Source organism: Python bivittatus, unplaced genomic scaffold (genome assembly GCF_059951505.1).
Source record: "Python bivittatus isolate LINGU-HERP-01145 unplaced genomic scaffold, Pbiv_v1 ctg000080_np1212, whole genome shotgun sequence".
In the NCBI taxonomy this organism is placed as follows: Eukaryota; Metazoa; Chordata; class Lepidosauria; order Squamata; family Pythonidae; genus Python; species Python bivittatus.
In genome coordinates, this window is record NW_028277035.1 from 10,118,020 (window position 1) to 10,144,332 (window position 26,313).

Consider the following 26,313-nt stretch of genomic DNA (forward strand, 5'->3'; position numbering starts at 1 on the left):
AGACACTGACCGGCTCGGTGGTTTTATTATCATAGTTGCCTTTCTGATACCCAGGTTGATCCTGTTTTGCCATTTAAGTTATCAGTAATTGGTCCGAGTGGTAATCTTAATTACTATTATTATACATGTTTCAAAATGGCATATATATGTCTTCTGTTGTATTCTCAAAACAATCCTGTCGTTCAATGGATGGCCCCAGATCATCTCCAGAGCATCATACCTGAATGAGGATTTTAACTTGCGTCTCTGATTCCCACTTGATCTGATTTCTGTCCCTCCTCCAAGAACAAGTCTAAATATAAATGCAACAATAAACTAAAATACAAAGAAAAAAGTGGTTAGTATAATAAGAGTTGCCCCTGTTTTTTTCTTGTCATGTTCTTTACCTTGGACTGTGTTGTTTACTGAATATAGGGAAAGGCTTTCCCGCTATGATTTCAAGAGGCAGGATAGCCTTTTCCTATCCCTTGTCTGGCCCATCCTGTCTTCACCTGGCATGCTTGATTTGCTGCTCTGAGTGGCAGATGAAATACAGACTCAGGTTAACAAGGGCATATGCTGTGAGTTCGTATAGTATAAATGAGTATATGTAGCCAGCTTGATATGTGCAGGGCAAAAGATCTGATCCCATGTTCTGGAATGCAATCAATGTATGTGCAGTACCCCCATCTGAAAAATCTGGTGGGCAAGCAGACTTCTTCAGTAAAGACTAGATGTACTCTTGAATTTGTGGTATGATTGGATATACTGCAATTGTTTTTCCTCTTTTCCTAATAGCTGGGCTTTGTCTGAACTGCTGGAGTCTTCAGGAGCTAGTCAGCCGTGATGCAGGGAACTACCTCATTCTCCTGGAGAAAATCCTACAGAAGACTCAAGAGGTACAACAAAGGGAGAGATGGGAAAGATAATAAAATTTGATTATTAACCACCTTCTTGCTCATACAGTACAATCACCTTGTTTTGCATGTGTTGAACCCTCCACAAAAGGGAACTTTGATTCATCTTATGGACTACCATCTAATGAGATTACCCATCTACCTAGCTGAATCCCTCTTGGAACTGATTCCATCTTTATTGAGAGACACCTGGTCTCACTAAGAGATGTTAGGAACTACAGTAGTTTGGAGCTATCCGTTCTATTCTCTGCTGTGCTGGAAACAGCAGCTAAAGTCCAGGGCTGGGTCAGGTGGGACTCAGGACGATTTTTTTTATATATATCCTGCTCTAATAACAGCTCTTGATATGGAGCTATTGTCCCATTATAGGCATCAACAGCTGCTCCAAAGATTGAATGACCCCCTCCCCTTTTCTCCAGTGTTTACCTGTTTTTGTGAAATGGGCAGGTCAAAAAGAGAGGTTCCAACTTCCTAGAAAAAGGAGCTTGTCATGATTCTGAAACAAGGTCTTATCAGTGAATTCCAGTGAGTCCATTTGATATGTACTATACTTGTTTTTATCCTTTTCTTCCTGTCAGTCATTATGACTTCCTGGTTCTTTAATAGAGGCCTTGCCCCAGCTATTTTGAGTTTCTTGTGTTTTAAAAATAGTGTTGTGGTTCAGAGTGCATAAAACAGGCGCAAATCACAGGTGTGAATCCGTAGAAAGAAAATTTCCCATTCATCTGTACAAGGCCATGTTTAATAAAAAGTCACATTTGGATAGTAGGTAATAAAACAAAGTCCCTCCCTCCCTCTCTCTCTCTCTCTCTCCTTTTAAACCAAATTATCATGTTATGGCATGGGGAAAAATATTAAATAAATGACTTGGAAGTAGTCCTATTAAATATTTGTAATTTTAATTCATTGGACATCATATTAAATCAAATTTAGTTTTTCTTCTAACCTCACTCAGAACTTTCTGAATGGAGCTCCTGGCATGCCATTCAATGCTGCATTTGTTCAATTCAGCCTTCTCCATCCTGGTGCCTCACCAATCTATTGAACTCTAACATCTATAACCCCCAAACTTTTTTTCCCCTGTAGCTCATATTATAAAGTTTTGGATATCCAGTTTAAACTTTTGTACTTCTTGGTGATGCTATTTATTCTTTCCCATTTTGCTAGCTATGCATTTTTCTTAAATGTTAGGATACTGTTGCTGATATTATTTTAGTCTTGGTTGGAACCATTTTTTAATGTTGGACTTTATTTCTTTAAATAAAGCCATACTGTTCTAGCAATACCTTTACAAGAGGCACTGAAAATCTTGGTCCTCACAGTATGGTTTAATTCTGATTCCTCTCAGCCCTAGCCAACATGGTCTATGGACACAGATGCAAGAGATATAGTGTACAACACTGAAGGGCCACAGGTTCGCCACTGTAATCTGAAGGCAAGTTTCTTCTGCAAAAGGCATCACTTCACTTGCCTGTAGTATCTACTACAATGTGATTTTTTTTTTTTCTAGCTGACATCACCATCGGAAAGATGTACTGACCAATTATGTTGGATATTATGCCAGAACTCAGAATCACCATTCAGAAATGACTTATCACTAGAACAAGTACCCTACAGTCCAGGTCCACACATTGCACCACAACACACTGGTTTGTTTTTGGAACAATGTGTGAAGCCAGCTCTTGTGCTCTGTAAACCACAAAGATACTGGTTTGTGGTTTAGCACAGTATAAACCATTGCTTGCAGGTTAAGACAATGTGTAAGCCCATTGATTATTTATTCAACAAATTATATTATGAAATCTGTTTTAGTGTAATGCGTAAATCCATGCAAAGTGAGATATATATTGCTTTTAATGGATTTTATTTTAAGTAGTTTACCAGATTATATTTTCATTTTCTGCTCTCTCTTGTTTTTCTTTTTTTATGGAGGTCCAAGAGAAATGTGACTACAATCTCTTTTCTCCGTTGGCCTTGCTCTTCAGTGCAGCTGTCCTGTATGTAAGTTTGGAGCTTAAAGCCTGCAATTCATGATCTTAGCAGTCAGGCCTTTGTGATGGTGGCTCATGTTGATTTTTTCTAAACGGGTGGGATTGAGGGCCTAATCTGTCATGCGGGTGTGCTGTAGGTGATTACCACTGGACCACCTCTTTTTGCTGAAGCACGATAAAGGAAATGTGTCATACAATACCATCAGAGTTAGAAGTTCTGCTTGAGGAAGTCACAGTAATCAGAGAAACCTTGGCTGCAGTAGCAAGCCAGATATTTATTTTAATCAAGGCTTCAGGGAGAGATGAGGTCAGCTGGAAAAGCAAGGCAATGACCACGTGTCCTGTACAAGACTGAGGCCTTCAGTGTCTTGATTCTCCATCTTTGTGTCTATCTGTCCTCAATAAAAATCAGAAGGAAGGGGTTCAAGACGAGATATTCTAGGTGGAACTATATATGAGATACCAAAATGTGCATGTTTCAGAAAGGATGTAAACAGGAAAAAAAAAAATGAAAGGATTGTTAAAATAATGATACATGCCGAGAAAAACAAAGAGTATTTTGAGTATGTTGAGAATTCTTAAAAAGGAGTGGCCATTGTAATAAATATGGGTTGAGGAAACTGTGTTTGTAGATTGTAGAACTTTTTCATACTTGTTTCACCCCTCCCCTTTACCATTTTATTAAGTGACATTTATTGATGATTCTTATTATCCACTATTTAGTTTTTTTATCCACCCAGATAAGAAGGATGGGCTACAAGGAGGGCTACAAATGGCAACAATAAATAAGTAGGGGTGGGGGGAGAGAGAGAGATGAGAGAGAAAATGCACATCAGATTCTCCTCTACTGTGTTATGGAGGGTTTCCCCCCCCCCCTTTTTTTTCTTTCCTTTCTTTTTCCCCTTGGAGCTTTTTCTTTTTATTATGCAACTTTATTGGGGACAGGACGTTAAACAGGTAAATTTGTAGCATTAGCTCATGCTTGATATCTCCCATGGGTTCCATGTGTTATTTGTCCTCAAGCGATGCACTTTTTTGAAATGCCTTTATTTTTATTTTCTCCTTAGGTCCCCCATTTTGCTCCAGATTCTGATCTGCTTCTAAGAGCTGTGAGGATATACCGTGAATTTCTCACCTGGCCTGTGCCGTACTGCAATATCTGTCGGGAATTACTTAATTTTATCAACAATGAACTCAAAGCCCCAGGTAGGAATCTGAGATATCTTCAGATTTTATTTTTTTTTTTTTGAGACTGACTGAGTTTAGTACACTTCCCTGAGAAGACAGCTGTTGGTCAAAGATATGGCTGCTTCAAGAATGTTGATACATTTATACTTCCTAGTCATGGATGCTTGACCTACATAATAAATTGAATAAATAGAAAGCATGAAAGTGTTATTGTCCCAAATATAGTTTTAGCCAATTGGAGGCTGCCAAAAGGGACCTTTATCAGCATTCTCTGCAGCAGAAATAACATTGTAAAGGATGGTTCCCCCGATTCCCCAGCCTATGTGATTAGAGTAGTTGCTTGTCAACCCTGGATCTGCTGGTTGGCTGAAATTGTATGCAAATGCTGCAATACATAAATCAAGAGTCTCTGTAAGATTGTTGGCTTGATAGACTAAGGGAACAAATCTTGATCTCAGTACAGTATTTGATAAGGTCTCATGTTACCTTTGTGGACAAGATGGATAAATATGGGCTAGAAGGTAATGCAATCTGGTGGATTTGGTTGAGCAACAGCACCCAAAAAATACTTATAAATGATCCTGTGTTGTCAGTGACTGAGTTCCTGCAATAACTAAGCCAAATTCTAATAAATGACATTATGATTTATGTGGTATGTGATCTCAGAATCTATTCCATTCTTCCAATATGTCTTCAGTCCAGTTTGATTAACTGAGATCTCTAGCTGCGTAGAGATAGGTTAGCAACAGAGCAGAGCGTAACCTCGTCATTTCCCTCATTTTCCTTTATTCATCATCTAAGTTGGATCAGGTTAGCATGCATTTCCATAGAAGCAACAGTGATGATAATGCCAATTATGAAGAACAGTGATTCTGAGTATATTAGAGTACCTCTGTTTTATAGTTAAGAAAGGGATTTCAAGGTCAACCCTACCACTAGTTCATTTGAAGTGGCTTGGCCACCTCAGACAGTGGCTAATTTTATTTGTTTGTTTGTTTGTTTATACAATGTATAGGCTACCCAACTTGTGATTAAAAAGTTAAAAAAGAAAGTTACAAAAAAGAAATCATGAGTGGCCCAAAATCAACATATAACCTCCTCCTCACAGAATCTATCCAGCAGGGGCTCAACCTTCACTCTGCCCAAAGACTAAAAGAATAGCTGGGTCTTTAATAACATTATCAGGGTGGGAGCCATCCAGAAGCTGGTAAACCTATTGGCTATTCCTCCTAAGCCCTCCTCCCAGCTACTCCCATCCTCCTTTCTCAGGACTGTGAAAAGCGGTTTGTCCCTCTCTCATTCCAAATTGGCTCTTGGGTGAGTTCTGCAAAGTTGAAGACTTTTTTCAGGATTTTTCTTTTTCTCCAGACTTCCCAGTCTAGCCTATAGCTCTGAATTTCCTGATGTTTTCTGATAACATACTAAGCAAGTCTGACCTTGCTTAGCTTTTCAAGACAGTCTAGGTCATGGTGCACATAGATGTATGTGTTAAAACTGAAAAATAGGTATGTTAAGCTTTGAAAGTATTTAACTGATCTATTTCGTTCATTTTCATAAACCAAAAAAGTGAGGGGGCAGAAAACTGCTGCTGAAGCTTGATGGTTTTGCCTTCAATTTTCAGTGTTCTTACTGTCAAATTGTATACTTTCTGGATGGTATGGGCACACACACAGCACACTGGCTTCTGGTTGTTCATCCATCATCACCACTGTCCTGCTTTGTAAGGTGAAAGCTAGCTGATGGTACTGCTTTGGCTGACCACTTCTCTTTCTTTACAGGGATTTCATTTCAAAGGCTCGTTAAAGCTGAGCAAGGATTACCTCAAAAGGGCTGTGAGAATTCCACTGTGTAAGTATTACATTCTCATAATGGCTTTCTGTACATTTTTAGCGCAGCTTTCTCAACCTGATATCCTCAAGATTACTTGGAACATAATGCCCATCACCTTTAGCATAACATTTCTGTAGCACACCAGCTTAGGAAAGACTATCCTTAGGGAAAGAAGCTTTGTTTCTTGGATGGGCTATTAACAGCTTTGGAGTCCTTGGTGCTCTCTGAGCTTGGTTGTTTGCTTGCAGATATTTCATTACCCTACTAGGTAACATCGTCTCCAAGGACTCCACAGTTCAACCCTGGGCTACATGTATTCTCCTCTATTAACAGCTTGCTTGTTTCCCTGTCTTTTTCTCTCAGAACAGTCCTATTGTTGAACCCTTCAGAAGTTGATGAGGAATTTCTATCAGTGGCTGAAAAGCTAAGCACTGCAGAGCACTCTCAACATACATTACTAGTGACACTCCTGGAGCACATGTACCAAGCTAACTTTGGGACCAAATGCAACCTGGAAAAATTACGTCAAATCCTGAAGGTAAAGAAAGTCCTCTAGCCTAGGCCTTGATTTATTTATTCATATTACTATTAATAAAAGAAATATAAATGTTCCAAATACATAAATAAAATTATTTTCAGTTGGATTTCAGGCTGGGACTTAGTATGGAGATAGCATTAGTAACTTGTCGATGACCAGTAGTGGAGCTAGGATGTGGGTGGTGTACCTGTCCTGGCCTTCCTTGACCTCTTAGTAGCTTTCAATACCATCAATCATGGTATCTTTCTGGACTGACTATGGGGAAATAGGAGTAGGAAGTACAGTATTGCAGTGCTTCTCCTCTTTTCTCCATGGTCAGTGTTGGTGGGGGAAAGAGGTCAAGTTCAACACCCTTGCTTTGTGAGGTGCAGTGGGGCTCAACACTCTAATATCCACATGAGGCCACTGGAGAGGTCATTCATTGGTTCAGGGTCATATATCATCAGTATGTGGATAATACTCAGTTATATATCTTGACCTCTTGTTGGCCAAGTGATGTCAAAGTTTTGTCTTGGTGCCTGGAAGCTGTCAGTATCTGGATGGGGAGGAACGGGGTCAAATTGAATGTTGGGAAAACCTGGCTGTGGATGCTTTGGCCTATTCTGGGAACTTTCCATCCTTGGTCCTGAATGGGGCAGCACTCCCTCATTCAACAGTAGTGCACAATCTGGGCATCTCCTGGACTCTTAGCTCCTGCTTGAGCAGCAGGTGGCAGCTGTGCTCAGGAAGGCCTTTGCACAAATATAACTTGTGCACCACTTGCTCCCATTCCTGGACTGAGAGACCTCCCTTATAATCACTCATGCCTTGGTCTTCTTCAAGCGGACTATTGCAATGAGCTCTACATGAGGCTTCCCTTCAAAACTACTCAGAAGTGACAACTGGTCCACTGTGTAGCAGCTTGATCAGTGATCGGCAGGTCTTACTATAAATCTCTGCTTCGTGAACTGCACTGATATACCAGTAAGCTTCCCAGTGCAATTTAAAGTGCTAGTTATTGCCTGTACAGCCCACTGGCATAGGGCCTAGCTGTCTGAGGGACTGTCTGTTACCCATCGTGTCTGTCCATCCTGTACAATCAGACAGAGTTGGCTTGCGATTAAGCAGTGTCATCTAGCAGAATTCAGGAAGTGGCCGTTCTTTGGTGCAGAGCCTGTCCTCTGGAACAGCATCTCCCCATCCTATCTGCCGTGAAGTAAGCCCTAAAAATGTGGCTCTTCTCTCAGGCCTTGAGTTGGGGTGTCTGGAAGGTTGAGGTGGAATGGGAGATGGTTTTTGTTTTTGTTTCATTGTTCCTTTGAGTCAATTGTGTGTGAGTTTTTAAAAAATATATATTGGCTTGGGTTTTTTTTTTCTTTTTAATTTTGTGAAGTTACCCAGAGTTGTTTTTGGAATTGGGCACCCTAGAATAAATGGTTTTTGTTGGTGGTGGTGCTGCAGTGAATCACTGCAACAAGCATTTCTCTGTGGTACATTTGTTCAGGTTGCAGTAGCTTTTATTTTTGAAGTAGCTGCCAAATAAATCTCATACTATTTTCTTTCTCTGCAGCTGAAAACTGCAGAAGAACTCATGAAAATATTCACCAAAACCACAGAAGCCCAAGAAATGGCAGTTCTGACTAGCAATGATCCTTCTACTGCCAGGGCACAGCTGGAATCTGCCTTGCTTGAGATTGCAAGAACAGCAGGGCTACCTGAAATAACAGGTGGGAAAGCGAAGGCAGGTATGTGTATATATTTATACTCCATTATCCTAATGGATAGTCTATTACCTCTTAATGTGTTTACTTCTCTCTTCAGATGAAGCCCAGCTGTCTAAACTCCGTGTGATCCCTATCCCTGTTGCCCGCTGTTATGTGTACAGATGGGATAAGGATAATTTTGGTAAGCTTAAAATGTGTAGACCAGTTTATATGCACAACTTAATAAATGCTTTCAGAGGGGAAGGAGGATGATTTGGTAAGCCTGACTGAAATAAAGTAGGAGCTTTGGGCCCAACTTCTTTAAACCTAAGACTGATCTTGATGTTTTAGAAGTATAGAAAGCATATATAAAAGTAGAGTCTAATATTATCTGATTAATTAAACTACTAATATTAATAGCTCTGCTTCCTGGGTATGACAGAACTCATAGACAAATGGCATCTTGAAGGCTGTCCCACAAAAGCAGGCTGCTTTAAACTATGTTAGGATTCTTGTTCCATCTTATTTTGTATCTCCTCCTTCTTACAGATATCTTGAATGAGGTACTAGACAAAGAAATGGACTATCCAAAACCAGTTCTTTTGGAGGATGAAGATGAGGAGGAGGTTGATAATTGTTTTGCAGAAAAAGATTGCCTATTGTCCACCCTTGCCTCAGTCACCAATGACTCTATGTACTCAACATTGTCAGAAGATGACCCATGTGACTCACGAGTGTCTGTCATCTCTGCTCTTTCCAAAGACTCTGAGCTCTCCTTGGCCTCTAAGAAGTCCTTGAAATCTTTTGTCTCCAGCCTGAAAGATTCTATGGATAGTGGCTATGTGGAAGACAGTGATGACAACTCTTTTGATTTGACAGGACGCTTAGATCTGAAGGAGGAAAAGGTGTCACACAGGCATCGGCATCGGTTGAGCAACAGGCTATACAAATTGTTCAAGAGCAAGAGCCAGATGATCTTGGGCAGAGATCTGAGAGACGTTTCTGAGGTAGCCTCATTATCATTGCCGCTACGCCGAGCAGAGAGTCTTTGCAATCCTGTAGCCAAGAACCGCATCCCTGCACGATCCCGACGGGCGCAGTCGCTGCCACAGCATATGCTGAGTGCCACACTTTTGCAGAGCCACATAACACAGAACACTTCTGTCCAACGCAGGCCCTTTCTGAGCTGTGATGAGGATACAAAGATCTCGACACTGCGAGTGGTTGTGTTTGGTTCTGACCGCATCTCAGGGAAAGTGGCCCGGGCTTATAGTAGTCTGAAGTAAGTGGGAGAAAGTGGTTCCTGATAACTTCTCTTCTGCCCTTTTCAAAGCAAGGAATTTATTGCTAGTATCAGCCCTGAGCGTGCAGGGCCACCCCTCCATAGTATTTAGAGGACCAGTGTTCCAGTAACCTTTGCTTCTCTGTTATTCACCTCAGTAAGATTTCTTCTGAAGCCTTGTGTTATGTCATTGCATGTGCCATTTATGTTATTCATGGCCCTTTCATGCAAATAGGTGACAAAAAGGGGGGCATCTGAAATAGGCTCTATGCTTTTTCAGTACCTACTGTGTCTGACAAGAGGATTGTATCTTTCAGTTCTGGACCACTGCAATGTACTTGATATAGAACTGCCTTTGAAGACCATTTGGAAACTTCCATTAGTTCCAAGGGTAGCAGTCCCTCTTTGGGTTTAAACAGTGCTATATTGGAAAGCCTTTGAGTTATGAGTTGTTGCCATTGGTTGTAATCCTGCATATGTTAGGATTTGCCTATTATGTTCTCCTCTTCGTTTTTATCATGGACACTTCATTTTTTTCTATTGGTGGATGTTGTAAATCCAATCAATCAGTCAATCAATCAATCATGTTCTGTTTGCCAGCAAGTGGTCAGTGCATGGCTTTTTCTTCAAGTATTCTTATTCTCTTTTTCTACAGATCTCAAGAAAGCAGCTGTCCCTGTTTAACTCGGTACTGTAGACTGCAATTTTTTAATGTCCCTGTGAAGAGGAGCAATCCTACCTCATTTGCACTGACTTACCCTCTTTCTTCTCCAGGAAGTCCTCCTTCACATGCCTCTGGATCAATGGTAAATATTCTGGACAAAGTTGGTACTGATGGTTATAGTCCGTTACACTATATGGCATAAGGTCTGCATCTTAAACTAAGGTCAAAATGTGTGTGTGTGTGTGTGTGTGCATGCAACCTTCTATAGCAAGGCCTTGTAGAAGAAGGATAATGGATAAGTTAATGGATAATTCTGGATAATATAGGAAGCATGAAGGTATTTGTAGGGATATACCTGTAAGGGGGAGAGCAAGAGAGAGAGAGAGAGAGGAAGATAAATGAACTGTTGATTTCAGGAAATTCAGGCAAATAATGGTGGTAAGAGATGAAGTTCTAAATTTTAATGGCTAGCTGAAAATTATTTGTTTATAATTATTATAAAATTATTGGTTTATATGAAGTCCAAATGGAATTCATCCAGTAGTCCTTGAGGAACTTGAATATTGCTGTTCATCTAGCAAAAATACATACCATGTGGCTAAAATCATTTTCTATACCAAAGAACTGGAAATTGGATAATATGTTGCCATTTTTTAAAAAGGGATCCAGAAAATTACAGCTGGAATTTGTGAAAAAGATTACTAGGTTAAATTAGTAAGCATACAGAAGCATAATTCTTGCTGAAGAATAGATAGCACGGTTTCTATAATGGCATGTATAGAGTTTTTGGACAATGTCAACAGACATAAATCGGAGAGATATAATCAATACCATTTACTTGGGCTTCCCAAAGCTTTGGCAGAATTCCTCAGCAAAGACTTCTAAGTAAACGTAGCAGATATGAATCTTCTTCTGAAATAGTAACATTAAAAAAAAAAAAAAACCCACATCCATAAGTACCCCACTCCCTGAGAGCCAGAATAAATGGAAAGTAACTGAAGACAGGAAAGAGAGCTATCTCTTAAGGATTTTCATTAAGACTACTGCTTTTCAATTTATTCATAAATGATCTGTAAAGAGAGATGAGTTGTGAGATGGGCATGTTTTAATTGCTAAGGTAACTTTTCATTGCTAAGCTAATTAAAAGAAGAACACAAAACTGGAGGGCAGCGAAGTGATTATCCCCAATAAGTAAACAGCTCATTCACTGTAAGCCAGTTTAAAGTGATGGATATGGAGGCGAAAGATTCTAGGTTCACGTACCGAAGAATGGCATGATATCTGAGATGGCTTTGATTAAGCCAAGAAGGTTAAGCTGGTACAAGATGGCTCAGTGGCAGTGTTGACCCAGGGTGTGTCTGTTATGTAAAGGCAAATTTCATTTTGGGAATCAGTAGGAAAGGAATAAAAACAAAACCAGCTAATATTATAGAAATCTGTGTTGTGATTACACTCAAAATGCTGGGTATACTTCTAGTTGTTACACTTAAAGGAAAAGGTTCAGGGAACTCCTTTCGAAATTATTAAGGAGCTGGAGCAATTCTGCTATGAAGAAAGATTGGAGTGGGGGCTGAATCCCAAATTATTGTATGTATAAAGCTATCCACAGGATGGCAAAAATGAACAGGGAGATTTGCCCCATTCCTTATTATGCTGGAACTGAGGTTGTTCAGTGTAGCTGAGTCAGGAAATACATTTTTATGCAATACCTAGTTCAACAACCAAAAAAATGTCAAGATAGTTGTCCACTTGAATTGCTTTAGAAGAGGTTTAGACTGGTTTACAGAGTTAACTATGTGAAAGGAAGCTAATTATGCTGGATTTTTATCCCCATCGATATAGTAATTGCTGCAGGATGTGAGTGGAAATATGTGCTACACTCACATCCTTTTTCTGTGCTTTCCAGAGATATCTAGTTGGCTTGCGTGGGACCAGAATGCTGGGCTATATGAGTTTTTGGTGGCTACCTTAAGAGCATGGCTCTTTATGACAAACATGCAGCTGATATAAGTGAGCATTTAAAGAGCATCGTATCTGTGCTCGGTGGCAGCAGAGAGAAGAAAGCATGAATGTGATAGAAGTCACTGCTGATCCCTCCTCCAAGCCATGCTTGCTTCTGTGCATCCCCCGTTTTGGGAGGGTGGGTTCAGCAATGTGGGAAGAGGTAGCTAGGAAGCAAAGAGCAACTTTGTATAGAATTCTGCCACACTTCCTTAGCAAGTGTGCAGTAACTTTCATAACTACACGGTGTAATATCTCTATAGATGAGGAAGTTGTTTGGAAGTGTTGGATTTTGGAAGCTTGCACTGTGAATGCAATGAGTTAAACTGTATGCTTCACACAACAAATCCAGCTAGATTTGAACAAGGATTTGCATGCATCTGTCCTAAGAAATGGGTGACTGTGTTCCCTCTGAACACTGTGGCCATGCTTTGGTAAGGCTGCTAATGAAATGTGTTTCTTTGATTTCAGGATCCAGGTCTGGGAGGGATGGAGAGCAGCACAAATGATATCTCATGCTATCTAGGTATGCTGGATCCCTGGTACGAGCGCAATGTTCTTGGGCTAATGAATCTCCCCACCAACGTTCTATGCCAGGTACATGCTGAATTCTGTATTGCTTAGTTGGCATCATGTTGTGCAGCAAGACACTCTGGGCCCATATTCAGGCATACCGTTGTCCTTGCTCACCACTGCCTATAGATTGGAAATCTATCAAGGGACCAAAGAATAGGTCAAGGGAAATGGTCTCTTCATCCATGGGATGCCGTGCAGAAAGCGAAGAGAAGATGGAGGCAGAACTGTGATAATGTCTGAGTGGAGAGCAGAGAAGAGATCTCCTTTCCATTGACCTACTACGATCCCTCCTTTGAGTGTCCAGCTTATGGAAACATAAAGGAACTCTCCAGTGTACCTCTGAGGAAAAATGTTAAATTATACCCTGTTCATATACTCAATAAGGCCCTTAACATGTGTTAGCCTCTTGCCATGGGGTCCCATGAATGCTAAGCACCTTGGATGCCCCTGTGTGAGGCAGAGTTGCTTAGAATCACCTGACTTGAAATACATCAAACCTTCTGCCTATTTAGTTGAATTTGTATTATTTTGCATTGACTTGCAAAGCCTCCTAGCTTTAGGCTCCCCACTTATACATGTTCTGTAAAAAATTGTGAATGTTTGGGGAAACAAACTCAGAATCCTTTCTTGTCTAGGGAGATATTCTTGTTGGGCAGAGGGAGGGCAGGAGCCTGTGGGGGAAATGGCTGAACCACTGTGTTTAGATAGGAGAAAGCTGATGACTTTTTGTCTGTCTGTAGCAATCCTCTAAGCCGGAGGGAGAGCCTTCAGAGGAAACAGCCACCCAACTTCCCATCCTGGCTGATATGATTCTTTATTACTGCCGCTTTGCTACCCATCCCGTATTACTCCAAGTCTATCAGGCTGAGGTGAGCGTGATAAAGACTATGGCTTGGTAAAGGTGTGCAATAAATAATAATAACTGTTATTAGTGTGTGGTTGTTATTCCATGCAATAGGCCAAGAATACCTTCAATTTCACTCCAGTAAGGAATCATCAGCATATCTTACCCTGTTTTGTGTTTGGCCAGCTTTGGTTTGTATGACTTGGGCCACCCTTTTCATTTTGTCACAATCATATTTGGTAGATGTAAGTAACTTGCAGCATGAGGTAGACAATTGTCACTCACATGTGTACCCCTCTAACCTGAGTGCAGAAGACTTTTCCATTGCACTGAAGTAACCCACCTCAGAATTTTGATTGAAGGATTTAGTGCAGAGTCACTCATTTCTCTGTGTGGCAGCACTGCCTTGCTCCAGAAATTGGAGTCAGACCTAATAGCACACTTTGCTTCTTGTAAATTAGAAGAGAGGATGCCTTAGCTAAGGCATGGCCCTCCTGGGCCAACCTTGTTCTTAAACCATTTTAGAAATCTCACCAGCTGTCTGATTAATTCTTCTTCTCAAAACACAGTTGCTGGTTTCTTCTGCCATGGCCTATTTACAGAAGAGTTGACTGCCTCAACAACACATTAAGTGTAGTCTTTCTGTTCTTTTTTGCAATGATGCTATCAAAGCCTCTGTTTGAATGTGCCTATTTAAATCTTGGGCTTCGTAGTTCTGGTCCACATTTGGTCCTATAAACCATTAATTTGTTTTTAGCAAACAGTGGTCTCAGAGATAAAAAGGAGGTTGATTTTCATGGGGTTTGGTTTGGGCAGTGTTAAATGGCCTCTCCCCTTGAATTTCACAGCTCACTTTCATTGGGGGAAAGACAAGGACTGAGATCTTCATCCACTCCCTTGAGCTGGGCCACTCAGCAGCCACGCGGGCCATCAAAGCCTCAGGTAAGGCAAAGGAGGCTCACTGTGTGATCACTTTGTGCCCAGTTTGGGGGCTGGGGAAAAACTCAGTGATGCAAAGGATAAAAGCCAAAGCTCCACCTGCAGGGAAGAACCAACCTGATAACTCAGACTGGACTGAGATCTACCAAAGGGTTTTCTCTTCAGCAACTGCTAGCATGAAACTCATGGTGAAGACTGACGTGATAAAATAAAAGAGGACCTTTGCAACTAAATCAATTGATAGGCAGGTCAGCAACTCTTTGGTCTTGTTCTGGGAGAACAGAGAGCACTGATCCACCTAGTTCCATTGCTGCCATCTCCGTTCACTGGAATAGTTATAAAAGCTCACCACAGAAAGTAGAAAAGCGGATTGTCTACTCTGACTCTTCTTCACATCCTGTAAGGTACTGGAGAAGGAGGCAGTACTTCCAAAGGGCAGCCTCCTGCTTTCAGGCATCCATGGAAAGTGAGGAGATCAGTGGTGTGAGCCAATTTTAGTTTCCCTAAGAGAGGCACAGAAGGTGATGGCAACAGTTGTGGATGCACTGATGGATACAAGACATGCAGCCTTCCTGAAGGATGGGGAGAGGCCAAAATAGAGGAGCAAGCATATGTATTCATCCAATCACAAAACCAAACAGCTCTTCTCCCTCTGCTGAACTACCTTCAGAGGATCCTGCTGTTTGATATTGGTGTTTACTCCCATCCATCCATCCATCCATCCATCCATCCATCCATCCATTCATCCATCCTTATTTCTTCTCCTCCTCTTCTTATTTTGTTCAGGTCCGGGTTGCAAGCGTCTTGGCATAGATGGAGACAGAGAAGCAATCCCACTAACACTACAGATCACCTACAGCAAGGTAGGCAAGGAGCTCTCCTCATGGGCCTCCCATATTAGGACCTGGGTTGGGAAGGGAGAGGCTGCTCAGGAGAGGGAAGAAAACAACAACAACACAAGTATGAAGTTCTCAAGCACTGGGAACAGCACATGGGGAAATTTATTTAATTAGAGAGAGCCAGAGCTCTTAACTACAATTTTCAGAGCTTGGTACATGGAACCAAAGGACTGGGAGTAATTTGTCTCTAATTTCTCCAGAGGGCAGTCAGTGGAAGGAGCCACTGGAATGACACCGAAAAAGTTTGTACATCCATCAACCTCAGCAAGGATTGTAAGAGACAAGAGGAGCTTGGTGAGTGTCTTCCTTAAGATCAATGAGAAGTGAGGAAACAGGATGCTTGCTGTCACCTAGGTTTTGTCTGAAGAGTGGGGCAGCTGATTTGGAAAGACCCAGTTTGTGCAATAGAGATGGGGGTGTATATATTAATGGACTCCTTGTTAGTTCATTTGTGGTTCTTAATGTGTGTATGTACACATATTGTATAAAATCTGCTTTCCTGGATATGTAACAATATTTCTTACTGAAGTTGAAGCATACTCAGCCAGCAGTGCCCTTAACAAACCATGATTACACCAAAATGACACTTACATAATGACAGGCACATGCTATGATTAGATACTTGTGTCTCAACATCTGACACAAGTACATAATCTGTAGGGTTTGTGTGATGATGTTCTCATGCACGTGTCATCATTTGCCCCTGCTTGTTCCCCACTGGAAACACCATTCACTAACTGACATATTTTTTTGAATGCAATAGAAAAGGACATCTGAGTGCATACAAAGTCACTGCTGGAAACTATTGTTCTTTCTTTACTTAACTAAAACAAAACAAAACAAAATAGAATTAGGGTTCCTCTGTATCTTTATATATAATGTACCACTAGCCTGTTGGAGATCCCAGATTTTCTCAGAGGAAATGAGGTGGCTCACTGCTTTCACATACTTCTTTTTCTCTAAATCAGGATCAGAACAACTGTGATCCTCTAACTGTTGTTCTGTGCCAACTCTCATCAGCCAGTCAGCATGACAAATACTGAATTATGAGAGTCATTGTCCAGCTAGATGATGATTAGGATTAAAATTTGTATGCTCCCATTTCCAATTACTCTGGGTGGTACACAATATTATAATAAAACAATAGAATAATAGAATAAAAGACGGAAAACTGGACAGGAGCAAAAACAAACCCACACCACCTGAAGGGGACTTCAGTCACCCTCACCAAAGGCCTGGGCAAAGAGCCAAGTAATCAAGGTCCTTCAAAACACCAGCCTGGGGGGGGGTCTGAATCTTGGGGGGAACCTCATTTTAGTTGCTGTGACAGAGAAGGCATGCTTCCAGGGCCCCAGCAGATAGCATTGTTTAATTGAAGGAACCTGGAGCACACCAACCTTGCTGAATCAAATCAGCTGGGCAAATGTAATGGGAAAGGCAGTCTCTTAAATAACCAGACCCTATGCCATGTAGGGCTTTATAGGTAAGCAGCACCCTGAATCGCACTTGAAAGCAAACTGGCAACCAGTGCAGCTCACAAAGCTGAGACATGCCTATCACTGCCCACGCCACTGCATCCTGGACCACTTGGAGCTTCCAGGTGGTCTTCAAGGGCAGCCCCATGCCCTTCCAGTAGTCAAGACATGAGATGATCAGGGTGTGAAGGACAGAGGATTCTGATTTAGGAAGGGGTGCAACTGGTATACCAGATGAGGCCACGCTGATCAACTAGGAGCTATGAGTCCAGGAAGACCCCCAGATTGCATACCACTCTTGAATTGAGAAGTGCAACCCCATCCATGTTTAGAGACCAAGGATCTCCAAATATAGGTGGCCCAAACACCCACAGCCACTCAGTCTTGGTAGGATTGAGTCAGAGATAGTTTCTCCCTGTGCAAACCCACACAATCTCCAGGCACTGGAACAGAACCTCAGCAGCCTCACTTGACTGGTCTGAGGTCGAAAGATATAACTGAGTGTCATCAGCGTACTATAATACCTCATCAAGTGGTTTAATGTAAATGTAGAACAAAGGTGGGGAGAGAGAACATCCCGTAGCAGCCCACAAAGAAAGGGCCTAGAGAATGCTCTCCCCCCACCCCAACCAATACCGACTGAAACTGGCCTGGAGAAAGGAAGAGAACTAGAAGGATACCATGGCTGGTGTATTGAAAGCTGCAGGGAGATCCAGGAGCACAAGGACGGATGTACCACCTCCATCCTGGCTCCACCACAAGTCATCTACAAGTGTGACCAAAGCTGTCTCAGTACTAAATCCTGGCCTGAAACCTGAATGAAATGGGTTTAGATAACTTGCTTCTTCCAGAGTTCTCATCAACTGTAGATCAACTACTTTCTCAACAACCTTTTCCAGAAAGGGAAGGTTGGAGACTGGTTGATAGTTATCAAAGACCATTGGGTCTAAGGATGCAAGGATGGCCTCTTAAGGACAGGATGCATCACTGTCTCTTTCAAGGCAGGAGGTGCCACACCCTTTGTCAAAGAGGCTGATGCCACAGCATGGACCCAACTCCAGGTCACCTTTTTGGCCACTTTTATAACCCAGAAAATGTCCAGATCCCAGTGGCCAAGCTGGCAGCACAGATGGCCCTGTCTACTTCCTCAGGAGTCACCGGCTGATCCTAGATCATATTACTAGACGGTGCCCCAGGCACCTCAGCCTGCCCTGGCCAGTCAGAGTCCAAATCAGAATGGATATGAGCAACTCTATCCAACAGATAGATAAAGTCATAAGTTCTCCACCTCTGCTATAGACCAAATGCTGCTATTTTTCCATTTTTTGTTATGCTTATAGCTCTAGAAATAATCTGCTAGATTCATGCAGTAACAGTGTTGAACACTAGATGTCACACACTTTCCTGCTTTTCACCAAAAAAGCTAGCACTGCAGAAACCTGGCTGGCCTGAAGCGCAGAGTTGGCTGTGGTCCAATTATCTAAGGAAATTCTATATTTAACCTGATAGAACAGTGTGCTCACAACTTCAAATCCTTGTAATTGCACATTTAAACAAAATAGGCTAACGTACCAGAAATAAATTTCATAGCCACCTAATACCATCACAAGTTCTTTCTTGGAGTAAGGAAATTTTGTTAAGGTCACTTAAGATAGTAAAATGGGCATTTTGAAATGGGAGCTGAGAATTATAGAAAAATGTGAGGTTAAAAATTGGGGTAGATGAAACAGTGATACCTACAGATGATATTTATTAATTAATATACTTTATTAAAATGTATTGATTATCCCTAATCTTTTTTTTTTTTTGTCTGCGCTCAGTCATTGCTGACCCTGCAGTGACTGCTTGGACGAGTCCTTGCAGTTTTCAAGGCAACTGTTTTTCGGAAGTGGTTTGCCAGAGCCTCCTTCCTAGGGCAGAGCCCAGCTGGTGAGCGCAGGAGGCGGGGTTTCCGTTGCTTCGCGCCCTTTTTGGGCGCGCGCGGTTTTTCGCGCTTACCGGCAACTGCTCCCAACTCCTCTTTTGCAAGGCGCTGCCAGCATTTTTCCTCCCACCTGAGTGAGAGTCCCCATTTATCTACTCACATGAGTTTTCGAACTGTTGGGTTGACAGGAACTGGGGAGGAAACAGGAGCTCACCCTGTTTAACGCGAAGGCTGGACTCGAACCGCTGAAGCATCGACCATTTCTGGCTGGCAACTTTCAGCGTCATTAAGCCGCTGCGCCACCGCGTCTTACAATACTAAATATAATCTTAGAAGACTAAGCTCAGGAAAATATGCATTTGGATTAAGGAGTGTGTCAGATAGCAAACGTGTAGTTTCTGCATTCATTTGCTACCTTACCCTTTGTATAGGAGAACAATAGCATTCTTTCAATTATCAGGCACAGATGATACACAGACACTCCATATTTTAATAGTTCTCTAGTTAAACCATCTGTATCTACAGCCTTATCATTTTTCAACATCCACACAGCATTTATTACTTTCCTTTCTTTAATGTTTTCTTGAACAGTAACATTTAGAGCACCTATTCAAATTACACTCTGTGACATATCACTATCGTTTCCATTTAGAGCTCTAAAATACTCCTTCCAGTATTCCCTTATTTCAGTTTCATCCCAAATCATTTTATTACTTTTATTTTTAATTCCATTCTTATTACTTATTTGGCCCCCTTCACCCCTTTCCAAATATTTTTTCATTTCCATCAAAACTGCTCTATATTTTCTGAGTTGGAAAAAACTCATGGCACTTTGTTTTTACATATGATAACAGCAGCGAGACTTTTATATGCACAATGGTGGAAAGATTTGACATTACCCACAATGGAAGAGCGGATTGTGAAGATGATGGAGGTTGCTGAGATGGCTAAATTGACAGCTTTGATTAGAGAAAAGACACTGATTAATTTTAAGACTGATTGGAAACCTCTTTTGGACTTTCTGGTTGAAACAGATGATTGAAAAAGATGATAGAAAAAATGAAAGTCATGTTGTAACCTTAGAATAAGAGTTCAATTTAAATTTATATCTATAACCAGTGTAAAAGAAAATCAGAAGTCATTTCTTTATACTTCTTTTTTCTTCCTTTTCTTTCTGCGCTTTTGGCTTTGTTCTCTCTTTATTTTCTTTTTTTCCCCTCCCCCTTTATCTTAAATATTAGTTCTTGTTAGTTTTTATCTTTCTTGTTTAAAAATTTAATAAAGTTACTACAAAAAAACCCTGCTCTATATTTTCTCTGCATCTTTAATCTTAGCTACTACTTGCTCTCTTTATTACTTTTTTTCTGTGCAACTGTTTTTTTGCTTCTATACAAATTGTACCACAGAGTTTCTTTTATTTATTCATTTAATATATTTATATGGCCACCCACCTCATATACATGACTCTGGGCAGCTAACAATTCAAAACAGAATAAAACACAATCAAAATTGCAGATAACATAAATAGTGTAAAATAGCAGCCGAGAACACTCATGACATCCCACAGCCAGTATAACCAAGAAATGGGCTCACCCATACAATCAGGCCCCAGGCTTGATGGCAAAACCAAGTTTTTAAATTCCTAGGTGAACAACAGCCGACACATCCTATGCATGGTACAAAGTTAATGCTAACATTTTCCTGCCAATTTGAATGCATACTTCCTATTTATATACAGTTATTTACAAATTCAAAATAAGGAAAACATGATTATGGCAATAGCAGAAATTTGGACACACATCCAGTCAGTACTTTGTAACACCATCTTGGCAGAGACAGGGTGTCCAAACTTCTCGTTTTTTATTTTACTCATGTTGTCTTATATGCATGTTTTCTCATGCACTGACTTTTTCACTTCATCATTTGGCCAAGCACCCTTTTCCATACTTCCCAGTAATAGAGCTCCGCTCACTTCTGTGATGCTCTGTAACATAATTACTTCCATTCTCTGGAAAGCAGTTTCTCCGTTTTCTGCCTTCACAACCCCTTTCTAGTCATTCTGCTGGGAGATTAATCTGTCTTCTAGTATTGTTTCAAGCAGGACTTGTACTTTCTCTTCCTGAGTTGGTCTGCTTTCACGCTCATTTTTTTTCTTTCATGTCCATGTTTTTCCAGAACCCATCTTGACAGTATTAAAAAAAAATAAAAAATGTCTATCTGCTCCAAATTCAGAATCTCATCATCATAATTCTTCACCAATTCTCTCATTCTTTCATCATGAACAATCCAATCAATCATGCCTTGTTATTTATATTAATTATATACTGTCCAGAGTGTCTGGAGTGGTCAATACATAAATTTGTGTATACGCAAAAGAATAAGTAAACTCCTTTACCATGTATACATATGAATAGACTTCTGTTTAAACCACATGTTCAAAACAAACCTTTTTTTTTTTTGAAACTGATACTCATCAGCCACCATTCTTGGGTCTCTAAATGGCCCAATCATTTTTTCTGAATCTTACGTCTTATTCCAATCCGTCCATTTTTATCACCTTTCAGTTTTTTTTTTTCACCCTGGATCACACCAATTGTTGTGTGCATTTTTTCTAATACTCCTCCCTGGTTCTTCCATTATCACGACTCACCAGAATATAACGTGTAACTATAACCAAATTATGGGCTCTCATTTTCACATGGACCCATAACTACAGCAGTAAAAGGCAGAGAATATGTAACAATAAACAGTTCAGTAAATTGGTAAAAAGTGGTTAGGCAAACCGATAGGTTTTTAACTGGTCTTGAAAGAATGTATTGGTACCACTTCTACACTGTGGAGAGGGGCATTGCACTAATGGGGTGCAGCCACAAAAGAACCCTATCTTCCGTGTCAGGCTATCCGTACAATAAATCAGTAAAAAAAATTACAGTAACGTTAATATCCCATTTGGATTCCACTTAAAACTCTACTCTTTTCTCCCACACATGCATCTTCTGAAATGCATGTGTGGGAGAAAGAGAACTGCGTTTCAGTTTTTTCTGGACTTTTATGATAGTGGGACATTTTCTCATGCCCCTTTCTTTTAATGAGAACTTTCAATTTCTACCATAAGTTAATGCTAGTGACTTTATTAAGTGCTCCATGATGCAATGGCAGTCATGCTGATTAAGAATGGGGTGCTGTGGTTCAGTCATTAATAATTACTGGTTAATAGGTTTGTGAAGGTTGGTATGGAAATTCCACATTTGGCCATAATCCTTGTTCTCTTTTTCTTCCAGGTCCAAAAACAGAATGTTTGACTCTTACTGCAACAGAGGTAATCAAGAGGCAAAGCTCTAAGTCCAAAAAGAGTTTCAATCAGGTACCTGATCAATGACACCACCCATTGTCCCAACTGCTGTTGCTGGGGGAGGCAAAAATGAGTCTCTGTGAAATAATCTCATGTATGCTTTTCTTATAGCAAATCGGTATATATCAGCTGAAAGTGGACAAAGTTCAGATCATAGGAGTCAACTGTTCCTTTGCTGTGTGCCTGGACCAAGATGAGCGGAAAATTCTGCAGAGCGTTACCAGGTGGGTGAGACTGGTCAACACTGTCTTTGTAGTTTGATGAGGGATGGCTAGGTTGGTAGGGTTTCAATCATTCTAAAAAGCGAAAAAGGTGCCTTTCAGAAACACAGTAGGTCTGACTAATAACGTTTTTCTTTGCTAATATCTGGGACTTTTTTCCATCTCTCTTTCTGCAATTTGGTTTACAATACCTGCTCTTTTTTCCGTGTTTCAACTGCGTAGTGTAAAGGATCTGAGAAAGTTTGTAAGTTCTACCCAGATATGACAGAGGCTGGATCCAGTATGTTTGGAAATCTTATTCTTTAATCTTCAGTTGTTGAGATTGCTCAGGGTAACACTACCCTTTCAGTCTCAGTATATTTGAATGCAGGCAGTCAGTTGTGGCTCCTGTATAAGGATATGCACAACTAGGTCTCTCTGGACATCCTGCCTGAGGCCAGAAGATTATGTAATGGTATTAAGTGAGTAACATCAGACTGGATCTACTTGAAAACTTTTCTGATGTGGGGTTAATATAATGAGAAAAAAAGGAGAATCTCATTTAAAATTCTTGCCATGAGGATCCGTTGGTCCACCTTCTGATCCATCTGGGGTGTGCAAATGATCAGAACCCATCTGGGCAGGTTCCAAGCAGGTGATGAGCTAGTGGCTATTTTGCAATCCCAACTGGAGCCCACATTGGTGTAGTCAATCTACAGTTTCAGGGGAAGAGGAAAAGCTGTCCGATGTGTTGCTACATCAGTGTGCCCATTTATCAAAGGAATAATCATCTGCATTGTTCAATATTCTTTTTTTAGAGATATTCAGATGAATATCCACGGTATTTGGGAGGGTTTTGCCCCCCTTTGAGGTATGACTGAATTACACTGGAGTGACTTTGGTGTCTTGTTGTTTTCACAGATGTGAAGTCTCTGCATGCTACAAACCCAAGACCAGTGAGCCCTTCACTAGGGGAAATCCCACTTCATTACTTCCTCCTCAAGATTCCTCTGATTTCTGCTCTCTTCTGTGCTTGCCAATTACTACTTTCAGTGGAGCACTTCCCTGAGGATACTAGAAAGGATGGACTGGGTAACCCAGTGTTTCTCAGCCTTGGCAGCTTGAGGATGTGCAGACTTCAACTCCCAGAATTTCCCAGCCAGCACCAGGCTGGCTGGGGAATTCTGGGACTTGAGGTCCACATATCTTCAGGTGGCCAAGGTTGAGAAACATTGGGGTAACCTGTCTGAAATGCTGACTGAAGTTGCTGCCAAACTGGGACTAGCTTCCAAAAATTGGCCAGAAAAAGGAAATCCAGCGTTCCTGGGTGTGTCTTGCCTCCATGCAGATCTAGAAGGATGACAGCAAATGAGTACTGAATGAAAAGCCATATCTTATGAGATGGAGTATTAGTACTTTGAGTGTTGCTGAGATACTGTATGTGTGGAACTGGTCAAAACAGCACATCTGAAATGCAGAGAAAGGGTGGGAAGACTGGCCAATCCATGTGAAAGTTCTTCACATGAGATTCCCTTTCCTTTTTTATAGGGCATCCAAGAACATATATGATGGGAAAGGGGTACTTGGCCTACAAGCTAGCTCAAACCAGCAAAGACAATGGTTAAAGTTCAGAGATGCATTGTACACTTTGTTGCCATTCACAAATTGCTTTGGCCATAGCATCTGTGCATCCTTTTATTTGAGCTGCTTCTTGGAGATATGGCAAGGAGAACAAGGGAGCAGGAAAAAAAGGCTGTTTAATTTAACTATATTCCCTATGGTACCAATGATATATCTGCATGCATTGAATGAAATGGAAGGGCAAATTTGACTAGGGAATACACTGAGCAAAATATGCTCAATAGGATAGCACAATTTGATGACAAATGTTGGATGAATCAGAATGGTTTCCCATTTAAAAAACCTCTGGAAAGGAAAAAAAAATGGTATTTTAGTGACAAGTATTCTGATTCTTTGAAGACCTTCCTGGAAACAAATGTTTTAAATATCTCCTAGGGTGGGATCTGTGGAGCTGAGTGGTTTTGGCTATTGGTTTTGGCTATTGCCTGAGAGACTCAAGTCTTATACCTAATGAATATTTGCATTGGCATGAACTGTGCCAAGCAGCCCCAGCACTTTACTGAGTGAAAAATGTAAAGCTAGGATTGCTCCAGCCCCAGTGCTTCTGAAAAGTTTATACCCAATCCATGATCAAATCCTATAAGCTCTAATATCTTTGACCAACTCCAGACTTAGCAACTTCAGTTTTGTTTACAATTCAGCTCTGGCCCAATGCATCAGGGTTGGAAGGTCATGATTATTTAGATTTTAAATGGTCATAACCATCACTGTAATGTGCATGGTGCTGTATTCTTGGGTGGGGGTGTGACTCTGCATATTGGAATATTAAGAGTGCACACATCTAGAGAAACATCTGTACAGTTTGCGCATGCAAGGTTTCTAGAAATGATACCCAAAGGCACCATAATAAAAAACAACAACAATTGCATTTTTCCATCCAGTGTAACAAAACTTTATTGAGTGTTGTAGGACAACAAACCACAAGCTTGGAGTCCATTGGAGCTGGGTGGCTTATAAATAAATAAGCAACTGAGAAATTTAAGAATAATTGAGGTCCCTTTTCATCATCTTCTTATTTAAAGAAAATCGTTTTATATCAATAATAAAGTGCATTGTATATTTCCTTGGCCTGAGGAAGAAAACCTCATCTATTGAATTAATTTCTCAAGGAGGTCAACCTTAATTAAAAAGGCATTTTGAATGATGTGCAGAAAGCAAAACCAAAAGCCAACATTGGTAAGATTATTTAAAAAACTCATCTACCTTTTCTACTGCAGCGACTTAGTTTAAAACACACAATGTCTGTTTGATATGAATATTAATTCCAAAACTTTTCCTCCAAGAATAAGGAAAATCTGGAAATCCTATTCCCTTAAGCAGAATTCTTGGAATCAGATGCAGTGCAATTTCTTCAAAACATCAACACCAGCTTCAGTTGTAAAGAAATACATTAGTGAAAAATTGGGACAGGAAGGTGTAGTTTCAATTTCTCCTTTAGATAGCAATCGAGCTGTGGTTCTATATGCAAGCTATTGGATGCCACGATGTACTAGTTTAACAGCTTGGTGGATTGCATTGCTTTTAATCCTCTGGTTTTATTCCTTGACTAATTTTCCTCTGGCTCATTCTTAAAATCTTATTCTCCCAGGACCATCTCAGTGCACCTGACATAAATAGCCTGACTGTTAAACAGTCTGCAATCCACCAGTTAGCACACAGCACTTTGGTTTTCAGTAACTGCAAAGGAATAAAATAGTTCTGTGACCCAGGCAAAACTTTTCAATTAAAATCAAGTAAGTGTATGTGTGAAGAGCTTTTTCTGAATAAAGATAAGAATGGCCCTCTGGATTGAATCTGTATATAATACTCTGTGTAAATTCTTGTGATCTAGTTTTATAAAAAGATATTTTAATGATGGCTGTAAAATTATTTGTCTAATAAAGCAGCGTTTTCCTAAATCATGACTCCATATATTTTAAAAAACAGATGGGCTGTCTCGTCTGAAATTTCCTTAGGTGTGTCATCCCTCGTGAACAGTTTGATACTGGAATGAATAAATGGGATTACTTTTTAGTTTAGAGTTCTGTTAAAATGAAGTTCCCATCTATGGAAATAGGTGGCATAAAGCAGTCTATCATGTAGGTTCCAGTAAAACCTTCCTCATAATTAGAAAAGTACGTTGTGATCTTCCTTTCCAGTTAATAGATGTGCTGAGTGATTTCCCCCTATGCTTTGAACAAACATTCATTTTCAGCCTCTTGCAAAATTGTATTTTACTTACCTGTTCTCAAGAGTATCTAATGTTGCTTGATTATATCATGTGATATGTAAAAAAAAAATGTAGAAGTTCTTTATCATCCAAAAGCTCTGAGTGAGTAACATTACCTTATATAAATGTGTTATCTTGCTTTATTCTGACAATTCTAAATGGCCTATGCATGTTTTTTTAAA

At 40.5% G+C, this 26,313-nt stretch overlaps 1 protein-coding gene across 3 annotated transcripts in view; it reads left to right on the top strand.

The window, feature by feature from the left end:
* The window catches only part of PIK3R5 (phosphoinositide-3-kinase regulatory subunit 5), a 57,824-nt gene extending 32,020 nt beyond the window's left edge, over positions 1–25,804 (top strand). The window contains exons 3-19 of one of the 3 annotated variants that reach the window (XM_015890587.3): positions 778–878; positions 2,829–2,897; positions 3,955–4,093; positions 5,854–5,923; positions 6,269–6,443; positions 7,993–8,167; positions 8,244–8,327; positions 8,675–9,407; positions 10,063–10,213; positions 12,544–12,669; positions 13,389–13,517; positions 14,341–14,434; positions 15,218–15,294; positions 15,531–15,624; positions 22,011–22,093; positions 22,193–22,305; positions 23,203–25,804. In XM_015890587.3, coding sequence (XP_015746073.1) covers positions 778–878; positions 2,829–2,897; positions 3,955–4,093; positions 5,854–5,923; positions 6,269–6,443; positions 7,993–8,167; positions 8,244–8,327; positions 8,675–9,407; positions 10,063–10,213; positions 12,544–12,669; positions 13,389–13,517; positions 14,341–14,434; positions 15,218–15,294; positions 15,531–15,624; positions 22,011–22,093; positions 22,193–22,305; positions 23,203–23,350 — 2,561 coding nt within the window. In that variant the 3' untranslated portion in view covers positions 23,351–25,804. Of the gene's footprint in view, positions 1–777; positions 879–2,828; positions 2,898–3,954; positions 4,094–5,853; positions 5,924–6,268; positions 6,444–7,992; positions 8,168–8,243; positions 8,328–8,674; positions 9,408–10,062; positions 10,214–12,543; positions 12,670–13,388; positions 13,518–14,340; positions 14,435–15,217; positions 15,295–15,530; positions 15,625–22,010; positions 22,094–22,192; positions 22,306–23,202 lie in introns of those variants that run through there. The other 2 variants (XM_088133493.1, XM_025175881.2) reach the window with 2 other exon arrangements.
* The last annotated feature ends 509 nt before the right edge of the window (positions 25,805–26,313 follow it).